The following is a 23,597-nucleotide window of genomic DNA, read 5'->3' as shown; positions in this document are numbered from 1 at the left end:
TGAAAGCAGCTTAACATCTACACAGCACTTAATTTGTGCTCTGCAGCTATGATGTTCTAAGTGATTTCTTGGTATTAACATGTTTAATCCTCCCAGTAACCCCATGAGTTAGGTACTATTACCCTGCTATTCCCTATTTTACTACTGAGGTTAAGTAACTTGCCCAGTGTCACAGCATGGATTCGTGGGGGATCGGATTTGAACCAAGGAAGTATGGCTCGGTGCTGTTACACTATTTTGCCTCAAGGATAACTGATGAGAGCAATTCTTGTGGAATGTGGCTCTGTTCATTTTGCTTTCATTTCTTTACCAAATTGAAGCCTTCTTTGAGACGTCTGAGACCTCCAACATCATATGCACTACATCAAGCAAATATAAAATATTGGATTAATTACCACATTTAATGATAACGTGCTTTTTCACTTACCAGTTGGGTTAATTTTAACTCAATCTAAAATCCAATACATCTATGCTGTACTAAGGTTCCGCAGTTCCCACAAAAGCTGGATTTTTAAAGTCTAATTTGTAGCTTAGAAGTCATGCAAAATTCATTTTCAATTAAAAAGAAAAAGTTACTTTAGAGACGGGTGATTTACCGCTTGCTGTGCTGGCTTCCTTGTGTGTAACTATCTCCCCTTTTGCATGCATCCAGTTAAAATTCGATTTGCAGAACAACCCAATTAAATTTTAATTTTCCATCAGATCGTTTTCTTTTGGCAACTTCGGAGGTGGTCAACTTTAACATAAAAATAATTTACTTCCAATTAAGCTTTCATTTCATCAGAAACTATATTTTTATAAGATTTCTACTAGAAAGTTGCTCTTTGCAAAATGATTATGGGTTTAGAGAATACATCACTGGATATTCTGTTTTCTCCCCATAAAACACTTTTTCATATGCATCTGTTTCCAAAGTAGGCAAGTTTTAGTATTTTCTGTTTAAGAAATATTGTTGCCTTTCCCTAGAGAGTATAATAATCTTTGGCCTGAAAAAAATCTCTGTAGTCATATAAGAGCCTAAGCTTCATGATATTTCAAGGTAATGATAGAAAGGCAGTGAACAGGAGCTAATCAGAATTCACATGGAATACAACCACCTCGTCTGTGATTGAGTTTCACTTTTCTTTTCATTTCTGAGTCGCTAATAAGTTTCAAAATCAACCAGCATGAGTCCTTCAAACTATCATAAAATTAGTCATTTTTAGGAGAAAACTTTGTAATTCCTTGGGTATTTCTGAATGAGAAAATTTTAGGATCCAATTAATTAGTTTTCATGATTAGTATTAAATTCTAAATTTAATCTGATAAAAATTAAGAACTGGAAGAAATCAGGCTACAAACAAAAAGTTCTATAAAAGTAGAAATTAAAATTCACATTATAATGTTGATAACTCTTCTTCAATAAACTACTTAGTTTATTGGCCTGTTTAAAAACGAGTCATAGTAACAACCTTTTCTAGAAGCTGGAAAATAAAAGGAAAAAATTTACTTTCTTCCAGTGTTTTTTTATGTATATTATTACTCATTTATTCTTATATTATTCATAATATTTTATAGCTTTTCCAATTTTGCCCCATAGTCTTTATAAACTTTATTTTAAATACTGTATAACCTTGCAAGAAGATGTTTCTGTTTTGCTATTATTGAATACTTAATTTGCTTTTAATTTTTAAATTGTTATTGCTAGCATGTATACAATAAAGATTAGGGATTGTCTATATTTTAACATGTCTTATTTTATTAGGAAAAATTTGCTATAAGTATGTCCACTGCTAGTAATATTAGCATTTTATGTCTTTGCGATTAGCTGTCAAGTTTCTTCCTGAATGGTTGTAGAAATTTATAATGCCATCAACATTGGCATGTTTTCATCATGATTAATGTTTTCTCTGGCAGTTGTAGGTATGAAGCAGGCTGCTGGCTATTTAAGGGAATGGTAACTCTTTTCGTATCTCATTTTTTCCCAGTTTGACTTCAAAGTTATTATAAACTACTTTTGACTGTCTTATTGAGACCTTCCCAAATTATCTTTCCTAGATCAGACTCTCTTCACTGACTGGAATGCCCATTAAGTCTTTGGAAGAGATCAAAAACCTCTTCCAGAGATTGTCTGTCCGAAGATCAAGTTCACCATCTCTGGCCAGTGGGAAAGAGCCATCTTCTGGGGTCCCAAATGCCTTCGTGAACAAACTCTCTCTCTTTAGTCGAATGAAACTGGCTTCACCTGTGGAGGAAGAGGTCTCTCCAACAAGCGAGAGCCCCCAGGGCTCGGGGAACGCAGTTTGCCCTACGGAAATAGAGAAACAAGACAGTGATGCAGGCGTCACAGATGGCAAGGTGGAATCCCTCCCTGGACAGTCCTTGGCCTCCAGCCTGTGTTATGAGGCCGAGAGCCCAGATGAAGCGGCCTTAGTGTATGCTGCCAGGGCTTACCAGTGCACTTTACAGTCCCGGACCCCAGAGCAGGTCGTGGTGGACTTTGCTGCTTTGGGACCATTAACATTTCAACTCCTACACATCCTGCCCTTCGACTCAGTAAGAAAAAGAATGTCCGTTGTGGTCCGACATCCTCTTTCCAACCAGGTTGTGGTGTATACAAAGGGTGCTGATTCTGTAATCATGGAATTGCTCTCTGTGGCTTCCCCAGGTGGGTTCATACAGAACCAAGAAGATAGTGATATGAAGGGCTCAGAGATTAAAAGTCCACTCTCACTGGTTGTAGAAAGGCAAACAAGCAGATATGTGGAGGTCAGACATGCTTGATGAAGTCAAGGCAGCTGCTTAGGATTTGGTGAGAAAGCACATACGTTTTGGGATTACCCAGACCTGGGTTCAAATCTGACCTCTGTCATTAGCTATGTCTTGATAAAGTTACCTAACTATTCAGTGCCAGGTCTTCAATACATGAGGATTATAGCAGTTCCTTTATAGTTTCCTGAGAGATTTAATGTCGTACTATGTGCAGTGTATGTAGAGCCCCTGCCAAGTGCCCCACGAATGGTAAGTGCCCAGTGAATGACTGCTAGCATTATTAAAGATATTGCCACTGTTGTTATTGATAGTGTGGGAACGGTGTTTGTGTTACCTTCTTGGTACTTTCCTCTCCCCGGGGAGAAAACAATGAGGGAAAGATTTATTCTGAGGGGGTCCCTTTTATATATGCATATTTGGGATTCAAAACTCTAAGGCCTTTTGTTTGTTGTACGTTAAGCTATCATTTTTAAAAATACGTCTGGAATTGGGCAGATTGGTGGGAACACTTGTGTTTTGTTAATTATTTCAGATGGAGCAAGTCTGGACAAACAACAGAGGATAATAAGGGAGAAAACCCAGAAACACTTGGATGACTATGCCAAACGAGGCCTGCGTACTTTGTGTGTCGCCAAGAGGGTGAGGCTGCTTAGTAGACCCTTCTTTATTCTTTCCCTTGTTTAACCATCACTTGATGAAAACCAGCATATATCAAAGTCTGGTCCAGGCACTGGGGAAATCGGCTCTATTTTCACAGCTTCTCTAGTCCTTATGTGTTAGTGGGTTGGAATTTGTTCTCAAACTTTTTTGCCAGAAGGGCACCTAAGAGTTATCTTCTCTGAGTTCGCACATGTTTCAATATATCTGAGTGCCTTTGTATATGAACTGCAGTTTGGCTGGGAACAAAAATCCCTAGGTCCTACTTTCTTCCCCGAATACTTTGTAAATATTACTCCTTTGTCTTAGAGCATTAAATGTGCTTTGGAAAGAATGAGGCCAGGGACCCACCTCTCTTTTCCCCATATAAGTTCTTGATATTTTTTCTTTACATGCTCATAAGTCTTTATCTGTAAATCTAGGAAAATTTACTGAATGTTATCTCAGTACTGATTATCTCTATTGAGAATAATCCTGGGATATAGTGTGTCCCTTCTAAGTAAAACTTTAAGTAGTAAGGAAGAAGACAGAGCTCCAAGAAATGATCTGAGGGATGTCATTACCAGAACCACCCCTGCAGGTCATGGGAGAAACAGGTGGAGCCCTTTAAGAGTGAAGTGGTCAAATTTTGGGGCCACTTGCCCAATGACTTAGGTATTGACCAAGTCAAGCTGCACAGCTTCGATGAAGCTATGCAAGACCTCAAACTCCTACAGTGCCCTCCCTCATTGAAAAGCCAAGATTTCCCCAGCCGCATCCCTACAACCTTGGCCACAGCCACATCCGCAGCTGCATACCTGGACAGTGTGTTTCTTTGTTCAGTGCAAGCTAAACTAGCCTATTGAAGTTCACAGTAGAGCAGATGGCAGGAGAAGAGGGAGGAAGTCTGCTTAGGGTGGAGAGAGAGAGAGAGTCTAGCAAGGCCTAGTGCAAGAGAAGGATGTGTTTATGGGGGAGTGAGAGGAGTTAGTTGTATAACAGAGACTTTGATGAACGCTGAAGGACAAGAAGCAAAGAACAACCAGCCCACACAGGAGAAATACTGGAGAAGAACCTCGGAAGCTACTCTTTTTATTTTTTCTTTTTTGAAGGAAACAATGCAGAGGAACTCTTTTTTTTTTTTTTTTTTTTTTTTGGTAGGAAAGATTCACTTTGAGCTAACATCTGTTACCAATCTTTCTCTCTTTGTTTTCTTCCTCCCCAAAGCCCCAGAACATAGTTGTATATTCTAGTTGTAAGTCTTTCTAGTTCTTCTATGTGAGCTGCTGCCACAGCATGGCTACTGAGAGACAAGTAGGTGGTTCCACACCCAGGCCACCAAAGCAGAGTGCGCCAAACTTTAACTGCTAGGCCATCAGGGCTGGCTCCCAAGGAAGCTCCTCTTGCCACCTCTGTCTCTCTTCTCCATGTCTACCCCCACCCCCTCTGTCTTCTTTTCCCTCCCTGGCTCTGGCCCTGCAGTTAATTTTTGCAGTGTTAGAAGCCAGGGTGTCAATTTTCCCTCCTTCATTCTAGGCTCCAGCTGACAGAGAAGACAGAAAGATACATGTAGATCAAAGTGTCACTGCGTTAATGGCTGTCCAGTAATTCTCAAACCACAGGGCCTGGGAAACCTGAATTTGAGACTGTAGCTAGCACCTAAGACCAAAGTAGGGACTTAGCATTTCTTACCCAAATTCTAGTTCTTGGGAGCTGCCTTAGAGAAAATGGAATCTGTTGTAGACTCCAGAGCACTTACTCAACCAGCTGCATGGAGAATCAAAAGCCTGCTTCATGCAAAGGTGTAAGAAGAATGGAGAGTTCAGGTCAAGACAGACCCTCTGCCTTTTTGGTGTAGAAATGTAGGCCAATTCCCCGATAGAATTGCAGGCGAATGGATGTCAGATTCTCCCAAATCAAATTACCTTGTGGAGAAGAATGAATAAATAAAGAAATTCCCTCCTCATTCTACTCCACACTGCTTTATAAGAACTGAAATGTAGATTTCTCTCTCTATGGCAACCTGAAGACCAAGGGAAATGTACCATTGGTTCCACCTCCAGGAATTCCACGTAATTTTTGTTTGGAGCAAGCCTTTCTTGCTTTACTCATATGGCCACCTCTTTCTTTTTATCTTTACAAATAACTAACTCCATAAATCAGCCATCAAGAGATGTCACAGGTGCTGCTGGCTACATAATACCTCAAACTGATCAGTCCTGACACCACTTTCTCAGTTGTACTATTAGGCCACTCTGGATTTAACTACCAAGTAGAGATTTCTCCTAACTGCATATTCTGGTTTTATTAAGTAGATTAACCCACTTTCATCATACATGGTACCTAGAATTTCCCAGAGATACTGAGCTATGGGATCTGTCCATCATCAGTGTTACACTAGTCTGATCACAGAGTTCAGGAAGCTTGTGACCAGGTGACATGAGGATATGGACCTGCATGAGTGTGCCCAGAAAGAGGAATACCTAAAACAATTTGATGCCTTGATATTTTGCCATGGGTCAGTCCTGGCAGGATCCTGCGAGATCATGTGGCCTGCTTCATAGCTCTTTTTTTTCCCCCATAGGTCATGAGCGACACTGAATATGCAGAGTGGCTGAGGAATCATTTTTTAGCTGAAACCAGCATTGACAACAGAGAAGAATTACTGCTTGAATCTGCCATGAGGTTGGAGAACAAACTAACTTTACTTGGTAGGTAGACTATGTTGTATTGTCTGGATGAAGAATTTTGAAAAACATCAGATGTGTCTAAGTTATTCACTAGTGCCTTTTTTCACTTTGATCTAATAGATATATGTGGTTCTGCCCACCTTGTCCAGTCTGACCTCTACCCAGCTTGCAATCCTTTCTATTCTGTTTTCCGCTGCGGTGAACTAGACTTCATTTATGGTGGGATCAGCGTGGTCACTAAGAACATTTAAAAACTCAACACTTAACATAGAGTACAAAACCAAATAAATATACTGGTTCAAGAGAAGAAAGCTAAAGTTTCTTGCCAGGCATTGGATAAGGTGCTTAATATGTGTTGCCTTTTTGAATTCACAGAACAAACCTCCATCTTATTTAGAGGAAACTCGGGACACCGAGAAGTTCTACGACTTGTTCAAAGTTGTGCTAGTAACTAACAGACCCAAGAAGAAACTCAGGTCTGCCTGGCTCCAGGGCCCATGTTCTTTATCCTGAGCCTGCAACCAAACAATGAAATTTATTTCCCTGTCTTCTCTTACTTCCTGATTTCAATGAAAGTTTGCACAACTGACACCTCTTGTCTCAGATTGAGCTGCATCTTGAAATCATCCGGAGCACTTTAAAAAATTCTGGTGCCTACATCTGACTTCCAGCGATTCTGATTCAACTGGTCTGATGTGTGGCCTGGGCATTTGAAATTTTGAAAGCTCCCCAAGTAATTCTAAGAGGCAGCCAAGGTTGAGAACCACTGCCCTTAGAGTCTAGAAATCTGGATCCTAAGATGAGTGCTCACACACCAAGAGACCAGCCTCTGAGCTCCATTCCTCTGGTTCAAAGAAAAACAATGATCTAACTTGGTGTCTAGCCAATAGAGTAATGATGCCTATTCCTAAGTCATTTCTCTGTGACAGTGTGAGTAGTGTAGGGCCACATTTCCTTTTCTGCAATTCCAAAATAAAAAATTCTCTGTGGGTGTAGTGCCAAAACTCATTTGGCAGCAAAATAAGTCTGTATCATTCTAATTAGTGTGAACACCAATGTAAGGTTTTTTTTTTGTAAGTTTTGCTGCAGAAATATTAATATGCTTGGTTACCACATATTACAAAATATGATATATATACCATATTACCTTTTTAAAATGTAAAAACTTTTAAATTCCAAAACATCTGGCCCCAATTGTTTCAGAAAAGGGAATTGTGGACTTATATTGTGAAAGAGTATTGCAAATAGATATTCCATCTTTCTGGCAAGGGCATTCTTTAAAAGCCTCCCCTTACCCCTCATAGAATTATAAACTCATAGAGCAAGGTTACATAAGTAGCTGACTCAAACCCCCTCAATTTACAGATAAGAAAGCTAGCCCAAAGGAGAACAAATACGTTTGATAAATTCATTGATTCCTAAAGCTTCACTCCCAAAATATCACTTTGTATGTGATTTTGGCCTGGGTCTTCACCCCTCCTTTGGATCCTGGGGCAGTTGGTGTAATTCAGGATTGGTTGGCTAACAGATATGGTCCAATTATAGCCTAGGTGGGCTCCAGCTGGCTTTGGTTCCTTATAAGCCCTGTTACACTTTGGTTGTTTTTTAGGTGCTACTGGCATTGAAGACCGTCTGCAGGAGGGAGTCCCCGAGTCTATAGAAGCCCTCCACAAAGCCGGCATCAAGATCTGGATGCTGACGGGGGACAAGCAGGAGACAGCTGTCAATATAGCTTATGCATGCAAACTGCTGGAGCCAGACGACAAGCTCTTTATCCTCAATACCCAAAGTAAAGTATGTATAATGGGATCGAATGAGTCTTTTTGTGGTTTCAAAGCCAGTGGAGCATTTGTAATTTGATGTATATAAGGAGAAAGAAAAGCTCCTTGATAATTATTTCTTCTATCCAGCATTCTAGCTTGGGATGCATGGGAGGGCACCATAGTTCTTCTAAAGGCTTGAAAAAATTCATCATGGTTCAAAGGAATCATTGCTGAATAAAGGCATTAAAGGCAAGTTTCCTTTTTATTTTGTATTTGTGTTTTTCCCCTACACATTGGATTACCAGGGATTTGACAAAATTCAGTCCACAATGACAAAATATGTCAAGGTCAGGGACGGGAATCTATGTCCTTTTCAAGTGGAGGGGAAGTGATGATTTCTATTGGAATCAGGTAAATAATATTTTTATGGTAACTCTAAAAATAGACTCTCAAGACAATCACGCCCTCTAGTGGTAATTCTTAGATGGTGCTCCTGAGAATATGAAGTTCCAGCTGCTGAAGGGAGGGGGAAAATTTTTTTTTTTTTAAAGGAGGAGGAATTTTAGAGATTTGGACACAGCGTATTTTTTCTAATTCCCCCCCCCCCCGCCCCAACTCTTTAACATAAACGTTCTAATCAGTTAAACAGCGCTTCTGTTTTTTTTCAGATGATTCCTAGCATAGAGATACTCTCCAAGATTTGTGCATATTGTTTAATTAACTTGGAACACCTTCCTCCCTCCTTCCTCAGTCACCAGACTTAATCAGTGGCATCCATTCCTTCCCGGGAAACTGCCTTTCAGAAATCCTATGGAGCTTCTCATCTGACTCCCATCTTGGGCCTCTGTCGCAGGCTGCCGTGTTTGGTTAGCCATGTTTTTATGGTCAGGCGTCCATTAATACCCAACTACATAATACATTTTGAGGAAAGAGGGCTTTCCTTCTTCAGCACAGAATGGGTGCTCCTTCACAGCTGGCAGTGGCCCAGGGACCTAAAACCACAACCATCAGCCAGTTCCCAGAACCGGCTGGGGGCTGAGCACAAGAAAATGCTTAATCATTTTAGTCACTAAAAAAGATGTGGCCTAAGGCTTGGCCTGCCAGTGGCCAAATATGTGACTTACTCTCCTGAGTCCCTTTTTCCTTACCTGTAATGTGAGAGTCGTGCCTATTTCATAGGGTTGTTGTAGGCAATGAATGAGAAAATATAAATGTGGTGCCTGGCAGATGAAATGAATTCACCAAACATTAAAAAGGAAAAGTAATCTATTCTTGATGTTTGATTTTGGCTTTGAGATTTTTGTGAAGGAGTAAAATCATTAGGATTGTGAAATTCATTTGTAATTGTACAATTTATGGTTAAAGGCATTTAAAACTACCAATTCAAGGGGCCAGCCCTGGCAGCCTAGTGTTTACATTCAGCATGCTCTGCTTTGGTTGCCCAGGTTCAGTTCCTGGGAGCAGACCTACACCACTCGTCAGTAGCCATGCTGTGGCAGCGACCCACATACAAAATAGAGAAAGATTGGCACAGATGTTACCTCAGGGTGAATCTTCCTCAGCAAAAAAGAGATTATTAATTCAAAAAGTCTTTATTTAGTATCCATTGTTGGCTGTTCTAAGTGCAAAAGATTATTATTATTATTATTATTATTATTATTATTATTTGCTATCAATAGCTATTCCACCTGTGTGAATTTTCCAGATAACTAAACAGAACGCAATGAACATAATTTAATTTAGTTTTATGATGACTCAAGTCCATGCATATACAATGCTGGACACATAATGGGGTTTCAGTCACTGTTTTTTCCTTTCTCTTTTTCCCACTCCCCACCCCTCAGGAAATGCTAAGAGTTAAGAAAGGATTGACAATCATGGAGCCCGATTTCTCATTTAATGCAGGAATTGTTCCTGTAACATTCTAAGTGGGCTACCTGGCAGTAGATGGAATGTCTGCTCACTTCTATAGTGTGGTACCTCAACTTTGCAAGTTTCCATCAACTTTGGTTCCTAACCCTAATCCAGTCTGCAAATTGGATTATAATAATGTGGCCACTTACAAACCTTGCATACTTTCCATGCTCATACAAGTTTTGAGTCTTTGTTTTAATACAATCACATCCTGAATTATTTACTGCACTGTGATATATAAAGGCCTTTCAGGGTTCATCATTTAATTTTTTGTTTTATTTTAATTATTTCTTTTAAGATTTTCTCCTGAGATAGTAACTTTTTATTTTCATAATTTTTATTACTACCTATAAAAATCTTGTTCATACATGATCCTTCCCCATTTTATAGCCTGAGACTCTAAAGGGTTGTGATTTTTCTAAGTGTCCATGGCTGATTACTTGTCAAGCATAGAGTAAACTTTAAATTTTGTGACTCCTATTTCAGTATACTTTCTGTATTATATTACATCTATCTCTCTACCTATATGTATACAGTTGATTCTCGTTATTCATAGAGTTAAGTTCTATAAAGTTGCCGCAAACATGAATTAGTGAATGCTGACCGTTGCTCCCAGGAGATATACAGGATTAGGTTCTTGCCAGTCTCTGGTCACAGCATTTTTTTGTCAATCAATCAGTACATAACCTTGTTTCATATTTCTGATTAAAGACACTTCATTTAATGTATATTGTTGACTCATTGACATTGAACTCACAGCCAACAGCTCTATAACTTGTGCCTGAACAAGGCTTACTAGCACACACATTCTCTTGTTAGGCACATCGCAGTATTATTGTGCTTAGGGACACTAGACAGCACTTCACTGCTACTCAGGGCCTTTTTAAACAGTGAACTCACAAACGAAAAACACAAAAATGTAAAAAATGTGGCACCCAACAGTGAAAAGGACATTTGTTTGCAGTGTGGGAGCTGCCATAAGAAGGCAGAGCGTCACCTAGTTCAGCTTCAGCTGAGAAGGTGCATGTCGCGTGACTCAAAATTTGTCACTCTTGTGCATGTCCTCAAATGACCGTGAAAGCCCTGCGAGCATTGATTGTAGGATTACAGATAAATTTTAGCTAGTAGGTGGATTCACAAATATGGAATCTGTGAATAATGATGATCGATTATATGTGTGTATGTGTGCATATATATATATTTCTATAATGAAAATATAGTTAATGTATAAAACTAAACAATACATACTCAAATAGGAGGTTAAAAATATCAATAATCAATCTATAATCATAAAACCACAGATAATTTACATCCATATTTTGGAGGGCATCCACTCAGACTGTATTCTGTGCACTATGAGCATATAAATGCTACAAAGCCTGGACTTACAGTAATGTATTGTATTATAGCTCTACTTTTTCACTTAAAAAATATTTTAAACATTGTATCTCATCTTAATAAACATTTTAATTTATGATAACTGCAGGATATGTTACCTATAAATGTAGCATTTTAATTTAACCAAACTCCAGAAGGTTTTTAAAAATAATTTTTTACTATTCTATGTTGATCCTATAATGATCGTATTTGATTCATCTTTGTACACTTTTCCTGGGGGGCTTTTGAGATGTGGGGGATTGTGTTTATTCCTAAGATAAAGGTTGCTGGGTGGCTCCATTTTAAAGTTAAATCCCTTGTTTACAGTTTCTGTGGTTACGATGGCTTTGTTGTGTCCTGCCTACATGTCCATATCTACTTCTTCCCTCCCCATCTTATTTGGTTGGGGGTTGAGAATGCTTGATAAAATAGCATTTGAAATAAGAGTAAATGGGCTCTGAGTGAGGGGCTCTTTCAGGAATCAACCTAAGTGCACTGCTCCTGGATTTTATTTGACTCTATCCTTAGTGGTCATTTGACACAATAACTTCTGGATAAGTTTATTGGTAGTCTTCTTGGGTAGAATTCATTCAACAAATATTTATTGAGTGCCTGATATCACTCTCTTTTAGGCATGATGAAGGCTTTAAAGGTAAATTAAAAGTGATATCTGCCTTTAAAGAACCCCTAACTGGTGTGGGGTGATGAGAGTAGAGGGATGTACACCGACCAAATATGATAAGCACTGCTAGGAACATCCTGACCAGAATGTAGATACATTCCATGAGGGCAGGCATTTTTGTGTTCATTGACATATCCCCAGTGCTCAGTGCCTTTCTAAGATGTAGTAGTTTCTCAATAAATACTTGGTGAATGAATGAATATGTTGAATCAAAAAGAAGATAAAAACAATAATTACTGTTTTAAATTCTGCTATGTGTCATGCCTTACACTAGAAGCTTTGCATGTATGGTTTTACTTATTCCTCACAATGATATTATGATGGAGATAATATTTGCATTTTTCAGATGAGAAAGTTAAGCTCAGAGAGGTTATATAATTTGGCTAAAGTTAAGCAGCAGCTAGTAAAAAGCAGAATAAGACAAAAGGGCTCTTGAGAGTCACCGTTTGAGAAGGCAAATTGCACACATAAAGAAATTCTATGGCTATTTCTTAGCTGTAGAATTGGGGCTGAGATGTCTCCCATCCTTTTAGCCAATCCCCACATACACAGAGAAGTCTCTGTGGAAGAACTATGAGGTCTTTGAAAGTAACCGGTGATTCACTACCTAGGGTTGCCTTGATGCAGCAATTGCTCAAGAATGACAATGACAAATTTTGCTGGATGTGGCCACCAAGGGAGCCCCAACACTAACTGTCTTTGCCTCATTTTTCAAGGATGCCTGTGAGATGCTGATGGGCACAATTTTGAAAGAACTTCAGAAGAACCCAGCCTCTCCAGGGCAAGCATCATTAAGTGAGAATTTACACCAGCCTCCTGCCCCCCGGGACTCAGGGCTGCGGGCTGGACTCATTATCACTGGGAAGACCCTAGAGTTTGCCCTGCAGGAGAGTCTGCAGAAGCAGTTCCTGCAGCTCACTGCTTGCTGTCAAGCTGTGGTCTGCTGCCGAGCCACGCCCCTGCAGAAAAGCGAGGTGGTGAAATTGGTACGCAACCATCTCCGGGTGATGACTCTGGCCATCGGTGAGTGGGGAGTGGGACCCAGCCCTAAGCTTCTCACATTCATGCCACACCAGAGGTTGATCCTTCTGTCTGTCCTTGCTTCTGTTTACCCTCCTTCTGTCTGTTTTCCTCCCCACCATTCCCTCCCATTTTCCTCCCTTCTTTCTCTAGACACCCCTATCACTGTCTCCCACTTTCTATCACCTGTTTGACCACCTGCTATGAACCAGGTGGTAGGGATGTGACACGGAAAACAATATAGTCAGGACTCTTTGGGTTACATGTCAGACCCCCAAATCAACTGGGTAAATAGGGTGTTGTGCTGAATTGTAGAACTGAAAAACCCAGGGGTTCCACCTTCAGTAAAGTTAAATTCAAGGACATGAGCAATTCATTTATTTATTAACTCAACATATATTTATTGAGTGCCTTCTATGTACCAGGCATTTTTCTAGGCAACAGAGACGCAAGAGTGTATAAAATAAAGTACCTTTTTTTAAGATGCCTACATGTGGTAAGAGGACATACAGTAAAAAACAAAACAAAACACAAAAGGCATAAATATAAGATATGAGAGTGTGAGAAATTCTATTGAAGAAATAAAGCCGGATCAGGGGGATGTAGAGCATTGGAGGAGGGCAGAGGCTGGAAGGAAATGATAGGGGACCCATGGAAGATTTGGGGAGAGAACATTCCTGGCAGAGAAGAAAAGGAAAGTGAAGGCCATGGTCCATGCTTGGTGTGTCTGAGGCCAAAGCAGATTGAGCAAAGGGAAGAGTTTTCTGCAGGTTAATTAAGGGCAGAAAGGTGGCAAGTGGCCAGATAATGCAGGATCTTGGAGGCCATTATAAAATTTTGCATTTTATCCGAAGAGATAGGAAGCCGTTGGAAGATTTTAATTAGAGCAGGCACATGATCTGCCTTAAGTTTAAAAGGATCACCTTGGTTGCTTTGTTGGGAGTAACTTTTGGGGTGCAACAACATGAGTAAGGAGACCAGTTGGGAGGCTATTGAAATGATTCAGGCAAGAGATATTGGTGGCTTGAGCTTGGATGGGAGCAGAAAAGGTGGTAAGATGTGGTCAGATAATGGACATGGTTTGAAAAAAAAGCAGGTGACATTTGTTGATGGATTAGATATGTTGTATGATAGAAGGACTCAAGGGGGACGCCAAGGTTTTGTCTCTAAGAACAGAAAGGACAGAGCTGCCGTTTACTGAGATGGAGTCAGGGAAATCAGAATGTGGATCTTACCCATGTTAAGTTTAAAAAGTCTATTAGATGTCTAGGGAGTGATGAAGGTAGGCACCTGGATATAAAGTCTGGAATTTAGCAATGAGGAACAGGCTAGAGATATGAATGTGGGAATCGTAAGTCTCATGGTAAAGCCTTGATATTAGATGAGATCACCAAAAAATGAGTATAAATGGAGAAGGGAAGAAGTATGAGATTAAGCTCTGAGACACTCCAGTGTTGAGACATTAGCAAGATGAGGACTCAGCCGCCTCTTTCAGTCTTTTTTCCCTAGATTGCTTTCAGTCGCAGGTAGCTTCTCCCCTCAGGATGCTGACATAGCCACTGACAGTCCCAGGGTTACAGCCTGTCCTATTAGCAACCCGAGTGAAAAGAATGAGCCTCTTTTTAAGTTGCTGGAGTAAAGCGTCAGGGTGAGGGTGGAATTTTCTTCAACTGTCTTATTGAATGAACATATAAATGAGTGAATTATTCAAGCCCCTGGATCCAGATGTCCCTGAGGCTAGAACTTCCTGACTTTTAATGATATCAATTAAGTTGTGTCATGTGCCCATCTCTGAACCAATCACTAAGGCCAGAGGACAGAATTTGCTAGTTGTCTAGGCCTAGGTCAGTTGCCCATCCTAAATCTGGAGGTTTGGGTTCATCCTAACAGACCACATGGACTCAGAGTTCCCAAGGAAAATCAAGATACTATTACCAGAAAATAAGTGAATGGTTGGTGGGCATTTGGGAGCAATAAACGCTCATTACCAACAGGAATGTAATACCTCCTCTTAAGAAGCTTCCAGTATGTTGGGGAGGTCAAGAAATCTATATGCAACCATAATACCATGTGATACATATGATAGAAATACACAGGGTTGTGCTGGAGCCTAAGGAAGGGGATCTGATCTAAAGGGAATATGAGAAGGATGTTGCAGAGGAAGTGACGTCTAAGCTGAAGGCATGAGCAATTGAAATCCAGCAAGGTGGTGTAAGGGTAGGGAGGACAGTCTTGTAAGAATAAAGAAACAGCATATGCTGTACAGTGGCTGGAAAGAGCAGAGTGTATCTGGAAAATTGAAAGTAGAGTGAGCAACATGGACAAAGGGGAGATCAGTCCAGGTAGGTGCCGTAGCATGGAGGATTTTAAGGCAGTATTGAGTTTGGAATTCTTCCTCATGATAGTGGGATGCCACATTTCATTTCTGCTTAACTAGCTTCCAGGTAACTTGGAGACATGGGATAAACTTTGAAGGATTTGTCTGTTCACTTGAGTGGCCGCTATTGATTTGCAAAGTTTGCATCTTTTCTTTACTCCTCATATGTTTCTCACCTTTTCTTCTGCCTCATGAAGGTGACGGTGCCAATGATGTTAGCATGATACAAGTGGCAGACATCGGGATAGGGATCTCAGGTCAAGAAGGCATGCAGGTGAGTGGATGTTGTGTACCCAAGTACCATGGACTTGCCCTGCCCATCTAAGGCAACATTCTCCGAGATAAGATCTCTGTGGTGGAGTGAGGCTGTCTGAAGTTAGCTTAGGAGTGAGAGACAGGAAGTTTATCCATTCATTGATTGATTCCTGGGTGAGGATTATGGTATTTTCCTGGGTAATTTTAAGAGTGTCACTTACTTGTTCAGTTTAAAAAAAATAGAGCTTTTCTAGATCATAAGAGTATATGTTTTTAACTCTGTAATAACTATGTAGCTTCTGGCACTGATGAAAGCTACTAAGGATTTGAATAAAAAATCTAAAGATCATGAAGAGAGAGAGAGAAGATATGAGAGAATGAGAATGAGGGAGATGGTAGTGGCCTATTTGTGTGTGTGTGTGTGTGTGTGTGTGTTGGATAGTATTTTAGGCACAAAATTCAGATAGAAGACTTCTTTTCATGTATGGAGCAAATGCTGTCAGAGGAAGCTGAGATGTGAGGCCTAGGGTTTCCAGAGAATTATAAATTAGGACATCTCCACAGAAGATGAGGCATTCAAGTACCTCTTTGCCTGACACAGTATGCAAAGTCATATAAAGTCATAAGTGCAATCCTTTTTAATATTCTCCTCATTGAGGGAAGCAAATGCACATTGTGCTGCACAGAGTTCTTTTGGAAGGAGCTGCTTTCTAGGCAAAGTGCGTTTGCTGAAATTACATCATGAGTAGTAACCAAAGAGAAATCTCGCTTCAGGCGACCATATTGGAAAGCTAAGTAGTAACTACAGGCAACCTGTTAAGGCTCTGTATTCAGGAGTTTTTGCTTGTTTGGAGGTTTTCGGCGCGGGGGGGGGGGGGGGGGGGGGGGGGGCGGTGTGTGTGTGTCTGTGTGTCTGTGTCTTGATCTGCATGTAAGGTTTAAGCCACATTTTTGACTAATCTGAGTCTGATGATGGCAAGGCTGCCCATACTCTGTCTGTTCTAACACGTTGGATTGCTCAGTGGCATTCTCTTCCCATTGCCTCTGCAGGCTGTGATGGCCAGTGACTTTGCCGTTTCTCAGTTTAAACATCTCAGCAAGCTCCTCCTGGTCCACGGGCACTGGTGTTATGCACGGCTTTCCAACATGATGCTCTATTTTTTCTACAAAAATGTGGTATGTAACTCCAGAGAATTTGTCCCTTCCCCCTTTTCGCCTGCCACTTTTGCTTGCGTAAGGGATGAAAAGGAAGTGCCGTACACCTAAGCAACTTTGCTTATTGATGTTTTGGGAGCAGCCAGGAGCACTCCTGCTGCCTTTCCAGAAATAATCTGAGAATGTGCTATGTTTCAGCTGCTGACAGTAAATTGCTAGGCTTGTCCATCTGCTGGCATTTTCTATTCCCTATGTATTTAAATTCAGTTAAGTCCTGTCTGGTTCATTTGAAATCGAATTTTTGACCTTCTATAAAAAGGTTATGACAGGCAGAATTATGAAATGCTTAAAGTTATCTGTCAGTAGAGAATGAAGAGGTTTGCTTCCATTTTACAGGAGATATAAAAAAAATCTGCTGTCCCCAAATTGATGTCCCCTGTGGTATATTGAAGACACAGATACAGATGAAAACCCAAATGCAAGAATTTTCTAGAAAACCTATAAAATGTGTTTGTGCTTGGGAGTTATTGGATGGTCAAGGAATTTTATTTTCATTATATGATCCCAGAAGGACAGAATATGATTAGAAGTCCTGGTTTCTCATCTTTGGCATACCATTTAAGTTTCAGTTTCCTCTTTTATAAAATCATACTGACCTCCGGCTGCTCCACTTGAGTCCCTTCTAGGTGGGGTAATTATGTAAATAGGGCATGATTTTTAGACCAAATTTATTCTTAGTCTTTAAAGTCCATATGTAGCATGTTAGTGGTAAACCTAAGTTTACATCACTCTGTCGAAATGCCATCTTTAGGAAAAAAATAACTTTAATGGGTCATTTTTAGGATACCCTAAGTGTGTAATTCAGATATGTGGCTGGCTGTCTGTCTTTCAGTCAGCAAGAGCCTCTTTTTTCTCCATAATGCAGTGAACTTTTTGGAAGCTCTCAGTGCTTTCAACTAATTAGAATTAGCACATTTAGTCAGTTTAATAGAACTTTGATACTTCATGAAAATATTTGAAATGTGTAATGTCTCTGCCCGAGTGTGTGATTCTTGAGAAAGCTGTGATTTGTAATGTGAAATTCTGAGATTTAGTGGTCAATGACTTTTAGGGAGTAGCCCCTCTCCCTAGTTGTTTTTTTTAATACTTTCTCATTTCTCTACCTTCTCTTCTCTTGCAAGGTAGCCCACTTTCCTCACACCTCCTTTTAACCCAAGATTAAACCCAAGGGTTAAGAAACACTAATATTAGAAAGAGGTGCCATGTGCTCTTGGAGAGAGGGGGAGTGTTTATAAGTAGAAGGCATATCACCCGGGAGCAAGGACCCTGTGGTCTTTCTGCTCCATAACCCTGGGATGGCCATTCATACTGATATCCTGCAGACTTAATTTCTACCTCTTGCTCACCTAGCCGGACAATGAATGCTCTAACCCTATTGAGAAAAGGGCCAGTACCAGAAGCCATTCGAGTAGCTTATCTTTCTGAGACTATGGTTCTTGGGTCTTGGACAACTTTTGAGATACTGATGAGAACTATGGATTCACTCCCCAGAACAGTGCCCCAAACCACATGTACCCCAAATTGATACATGTGCAGGAGCTGGGCATTATGCATGTCCATGGACCCTAGACTAAGAAACTCTATTCTAAGGACTGTGGTCCCTGTCCTAAGATGTTATAGTGTATCTATGATGCCAATGATAACCATATCTTATATTCATAAGGCACTGGGGTGTCAGGAGCACTTCCTAACTTGACCTTGATACTAAGCCCTGAGGTGGGATAATTCTCATTTTTCACATGAGGAAATCAAAATTCAGAGAGGTTAGGAAAATGGCCTAAAGTCAAACAATCAATAGAAAGTGTTCCCAGGCCTTGAAATAAGACTTCTTAAATCTAAGTCCAGTGTCCTTTCCTGTTCTCTGCCTTTCTTGAGGGCACAGAGCTTTTGCTATTGTGGCCTTCGTTGGAGAAGAAATACTGGAGGAAACAATGAAGGATATATGTTCCTAGTCTCTAGCATGACCAACTGTCTTCGTTTGCCTGGGACTGACCAGTTTTAGCAGTGAGAGTCCCGTGTCCAGCGAAACTCCTCAGTCCCAAGAAAACTGGGATGGTTGGTCCCCTCCTGGCACCATTCCATTTCACCACTGGAAAGTAATTGTGAACCTACAAAGTGAGAGAATGAGCATTTGTTGTGTACCTGCTATGGACTGGGCTAAATTCTCGTCATCTAAGAGCTGATATGTCTCAATTTGAATGCTGGCTCTCCCACTTATTAGCTGGGTAACTTTGGGCAAGTCCTTTAGCCTCTCTGTGCCTCACTTTGCTCATCTGTAAATGAGAAGAATAATTCCCAAGTTGTTATGAACATTAAATGAATTATTTGTAAAGCTCTTAGAACAGTGCCACCACCACACAGTAAGTGGGGGGGGAGGTGTGTGTGTATGCATATGTGTGCGATTTAATTTAGTAAAACATTTACCAAAAAAGCTGTGAGGTAAGCTGTGCCCTTCCATTCTGTAAGTGAGGAAGCTGCTCTGAGACAGAGGCTGAGCTCACACAGCTCAAATGGCAGTGTATGGCCTGTGCGGGCATAGCACGCGTTGCTGTTTCTAAGATGCCAATGTTCCTCTTTGTGTCCTAGGCCTATGTGAACCTCCTTTTCTGGTACCAGTTCTTTTGTGGGTTTTCAGGAACATCCATGACTGACTATTGGGTTTTGATCTTCTTCAACCTCCTTTTCACGTCTGCTCCTCCCGTCATTTATGGGGTTTTGGAAAAAGATGTGTCTGCAGAGACCCTCATGCAACTGCCTGAACTTTACAAGAGTGGTCAGAAATCAGAGGTAGGTGCTAAAGCAAGAGTACTTAGGCCAGTACACCTCTGTGGTCAAAGCCAGCGCATTTTCCAATCAGCCAGCTCAAATATTGTGGTACCTTAGGAACTATTTAAAACTGTTTGAATTGTCTGTTTGTTTCAAACGATCTCTACTAACACAGCAGATATTAAGTTACTTGCCTCTGAGATGAGCGTGGGTAAAATTTTGAAAGGAGTTGGGTGCTTATAAGAAGAAATCCAGTGTTTAGACTTTGCAACTAATAATATCTAGCATTTACCAAACCCCACTGTGCCATCTATTTTGTGACCTACTAACCATTCCCTGTCTCATTTATCTTCACAGAAACACTGAGACAGAACCTAGTATCATTCTCATTCTAAGGTGAAAAATCTGAAAATCAAAGGGGTTAAGTAATTTTTCCAAAAATCTCACAGCTAAAAATGGCAGAGCCAGAATGTGAACCCTTCTCAGTCTGATTCCAAAACAAAAGTTAAATTCTTTAGGTCCTATTGTCAATCAGAACAGTGGAATGATCTTAATGGCTCCCTCTCCCTAAAACCGTGCCCCACCTCCACTTAATCAATCTTATTCCAACAGGCTACTTCTGATACATCGCTTATATCGATCACCCCCTTTCCATCCTTCTGTCATTACTCTCATTGTCTCTTACCTGCAGTATTGCAGTAGCTGATTAATTGGGCTAGCTGTCTCAAAACTCTTTTCTTTCTAATTCATCTTCCACAAAATTAATAATAACCAACATTAAAATAGCTCTTATGAACATGTATGTAATGCCTCCTGTATGCCAGGCGCTGTTCTGAGCATCCCTAAATCTAATCCTCAAAATGACCCTGCAAGATAGGTGCTACATCATTCACACTTTGTGGATGAGGAAAGCCAGGCACAGGGAGATACATGATGTGCCCGTGTCACAGAGCTCGTGGGAGGAGCAGTTGAACCGAGCCCATGCTGCCTCCCATTAAGCTCTGCCCCAGAAAGAATAGTGATGCTATCTTTAACCCTTGGGCCCCCCAGCCCTTGGTATTTAATGGCCAGAGATTCAGAGTGCTCTGATAAGCTCATTGTCCGGATCACAGGGACTGAGTTGGACCAGGAGCCTATGACACCTATAAGTGGACAAAGTTGAAGAGTCAGATATGCTAGTCTTGAGAAGAGGGCTGTCTTAGTCAGGACTCTTTCAATTGCAAGTGACAGAAAACAGGCTGAAATTGGCTTAATGAAAAAGAGAAAATTATTTCACATAGCTGCCAAATCCGAGAGTAGTGGTGACAGAACACTGTTATTCTTAAAGCAACTGTAAATGTCCTGGTTATGACTCACTTCCTAGTTTGAGTCACAGGCCTTTCTCTGTGTTTATCACTGTGGCTAGAAAGATCGTTTTCTCCCTGACCAGCCCTAGGACATATGTCATTCCTGAGGACAGAGCTGAACCACACAGAGAGGATTGGGAAGAAGGGTTTCCTACAGGACTGCACAGACAAAAATGAGGCTCACCATAAGAAATCTGTGTTTTTGGCTTCACTGGCTATTCTAAAGTCACTGACCCGGATTGACGCATATTAGAAAGAATGCGTTATGTTAGCCTGAGTTTAAATTCTGGTTCTGTGGTGTGTGACCTTGATAAGTTATTTAACTTGCCTGTACTTCAGTTTCTTTAAATTTTGGAGATGTTGTGACATTTTGGTAAGATAATACATGTAAAAGTTCCAGCCATCAGGGGCTGGCCCAGTGGCGCAGTGGTTACGTTCACACATTCTGCTTCTCGGTGGCCCGGGGTTCGCCGGTTCGCATCCCGGGTACGGACATGGTGCCACTTGGCAAAAGCCATGCTGTGGTAGGCGTCCCACGTATAAAGGAAGATGGGCATGGATGTTAGCTCAGAGCCAGTCTTCCTCAGCAAAAAGAGGAGGATTGGTAGTAGTTAGCTCAGGGCTAATCTTCCTCAAGAAAAAAGAGGAAAAAAAAAGTTCCAGCTATATTAAGCTCTCAATATTGTTATTTTTACCTGTCCCCTACCCCCAACTCTGAATAACCGTAAATTTGAGTAAGTCCTGCATTTAAAATGCTATGTTTCTTTTCATCAGTCTAACTTTATTCTGACTTGAACTGCCTTTCCAGACTGGAGACTAGTTGAATGTCCTTAGGCTACCTGGGGCAGCCAACAGAGAGATGTCGTATTCTGCTTTTAGGGAAGAAGAAATCCTTCAAATCCTTTAATATCATCCAGTCCATTCAGATCGAGGAATTACATAGGGTTTTCCTAATGGAGTCCAATCTAACTGAAAGTTCAAGGCCAGGATGCAGGAATGTATGGTTGATATTAATGAGGGTTGTCCTGCACCCCAGGCCTACGTTAAATTTCAGGTTCACTGGGGAAAGAGTGGTGAGGGGGACCATCAAAGTTTTTTATAGCTAGTATTTTAAAAGCCCATTTGTACAGACTGAACATTATAATCAGTCCTTACTCTTGGAAGAGTTGAGGTCATTGTTTCCTGTTGTGAAACCCTGCTAGCAGTCCTTTGCACACGTTGTTCTATTGAGCTGGCCAGTTTTATAATGCACGGTAATAGCAGGCAGATTCCCAGCATGTGGCTATTGATAAAAGGAAACTGATTTCATTGACTTTACCTTCGAGAAGAGTTGTCCTTTCTTTGAACTTGGCCTCCAAACAAATTCTGTTTTATGCTTTGGCCATTTCCTGTCTTCCGTGTCATAAAATATATTCTCCAGGGTTATAGAATCTCTCTCCTTGAAAGGAGATGGGTCTGGAAGGCTGCAGTCAGAGGCTTCCCTTCCAAGAGACAATCATCTATTACCCATCTCTCATCACCCACACAGTATTTTCTGGCTTTGACTCCATGTCCAGATTTTCCCTTTCGATTTCCAGATCCCATGCATTAATACCTCCAGCTTCTCATTTATCTTGTCCTTTGTCCCTTCTCTACTTCCCTTGCTCACGTGACTGTGGAGAAATTGTACTTTTTACCTTTTTGCTCCAGGTCTTCTGAGCAACCTCTATTCCCCCAGAAGCGTAAAGTTGTATTTTAACTTATCCCCAAATTGCTCTTTCTTGTCTAGTGGCATTTTGGTTGTCCCTTTACTGTCACATTCTCTTCCCCCATTTGAATGTGCTTCTCCTTAGATTTTATGTACACTTGGATGAAGAAAGGCGGTAGAATATTCCATCATTTCCACTGAGGAAATAGTAAAAGGAGATATAGGGAAAAGTAGACTAGAAATAAGGACTCTTCGTTGCTTTGATTTTCCAGAGGACAAAGAGATAAAAAAAAGGATAGATGTAAAAATTCCAAGTGTAGTCTTTTGAAGAATGGAAGAATGTATATGAAGAATTTGTATATTTATAAAGCTTTGTTCTTTTGGAGAGAACTAGACATTTTCAAGGAAATTTCAGTCTCTTTTTGCATTTGGAAGGAAATAAGACTAAGAACACGTTAAGAAAAGAGAAGAATAGCTCAGGGATATGATATGTTGCCATTTTTGTCCATGGCTGACATCACTAATAAACTGTAGCACTCCAACCTTCCTTCTGGGTCTGAATGCAGCCTCAGAATCCTCCTGAACACAAATTACCATTCAATCAGAGTTGACTCTTATTTGAAAACCTGTTTTCAATCACTTGAGTAGTATCTCTACTTGATCTTTCTCTTTCTGCAAATTTTTAGCAGGAAGCAGTTTAGCACATGAAAAGCTATATAAGAATAGTTTATTAGTCCAACAACTGTTTGTTGAGTACCTGCTATGTACCAGGCACTGTTTTAATCATTTGAATAAAAGAATCAAAGTCCTACACTATGAAACTTGCATCCTCTTGAGAGAAGCAGAAAATCATTAGATAAACAAAGAAGATTATTTCTGATCATAAGAGACTTCTAAAAGATGCCACGGTAGTAAGTGATCCGGTGGACATAGTTTTTATTCTGGCCTGGGGGCGCCTCTATGAGGAAGTGATATTTGAGCCAGGATATAAATAATGAGCAACTGGCCATGTGAGAAGTCCAGCGCAAAGAATTCCTGGCAGAGAGAATAGTGCAAATAAAGCCCTGAGGAAAGGAAGGATTTGGCATGTTTGAGGAATAGAACAAAGGTCCCTGTGG

General features: G+C 40.6%; 1 protein-coding gene across 2 annotated transcripts in view; it reads left to right on the top strand.

Annotated features, from left to right (window-relative positions):
- ATP10D (ATPase phospholipid transporting 10D (putative)) overlaps positions 1 to 23,597 on the top strand; it is a 109,985-nt gene that overhangs the window by 74,878 nt on the left and 11,510 nt on the right. For both annotated transcript variants that reach the window (XR_011437132.1, XM_023638138.2), the window contains exons 12-19: positions 2,038 to 2,647; positions 3,284 to 3,390; positions 5,972 to 6,098; positions 7,687 to 7,871; positions 12,530 to 12,836; positions 15,408 to 15,484; positions 16,516 to 16,641; positions 19,267 to 19,467. Coding sequence is in view for 1 of the 2 variants with exons in the window: in XM_023638138.2 (XP_023493906.1) it covers positions 2,038 to 2,647; positions 3,284 to 3,390; positions 5,972 to 6,098; positions 7,687 to 7,871; positions 12,530 to 12,836; positions 15,408 to 15,484; positions 16,516 to 16,641; positions 19,267 to 19,467 (1,740 nt within the window). In the remaining variant the exon portion in view is untranslated. The remainder of the gene's footprint in view (positions 1 to 2,037; positions 2,648 to 3,283; positions 3,391 to 5,971; positions 6,099 to 7,686; positions 7,872 to 12,529; positions 12,837 to 15,407; positions 15,485 to 16,515; positions 16,642 to 19,266; positions 19,468 to 23,597) is intronic.

This window comes from Equus caballus, chromosome 3, assembly GCF_041296265.1.
Source record: "Equus caballus isolate H_3958 breed thoroughbred chromosome 3, TB-T2T, whole genome shotgun sequence".
Lineage (NCBI taxonomy): Eukaryota > Metazoa > Chordata > Mammalia > Perissodactyla > Equidae > Equus > Equus caballus.
Note: the sequence above shows the minus strand (reverse complement) of the source record. Positions and strands in the feature narration are given on the sequence as shown.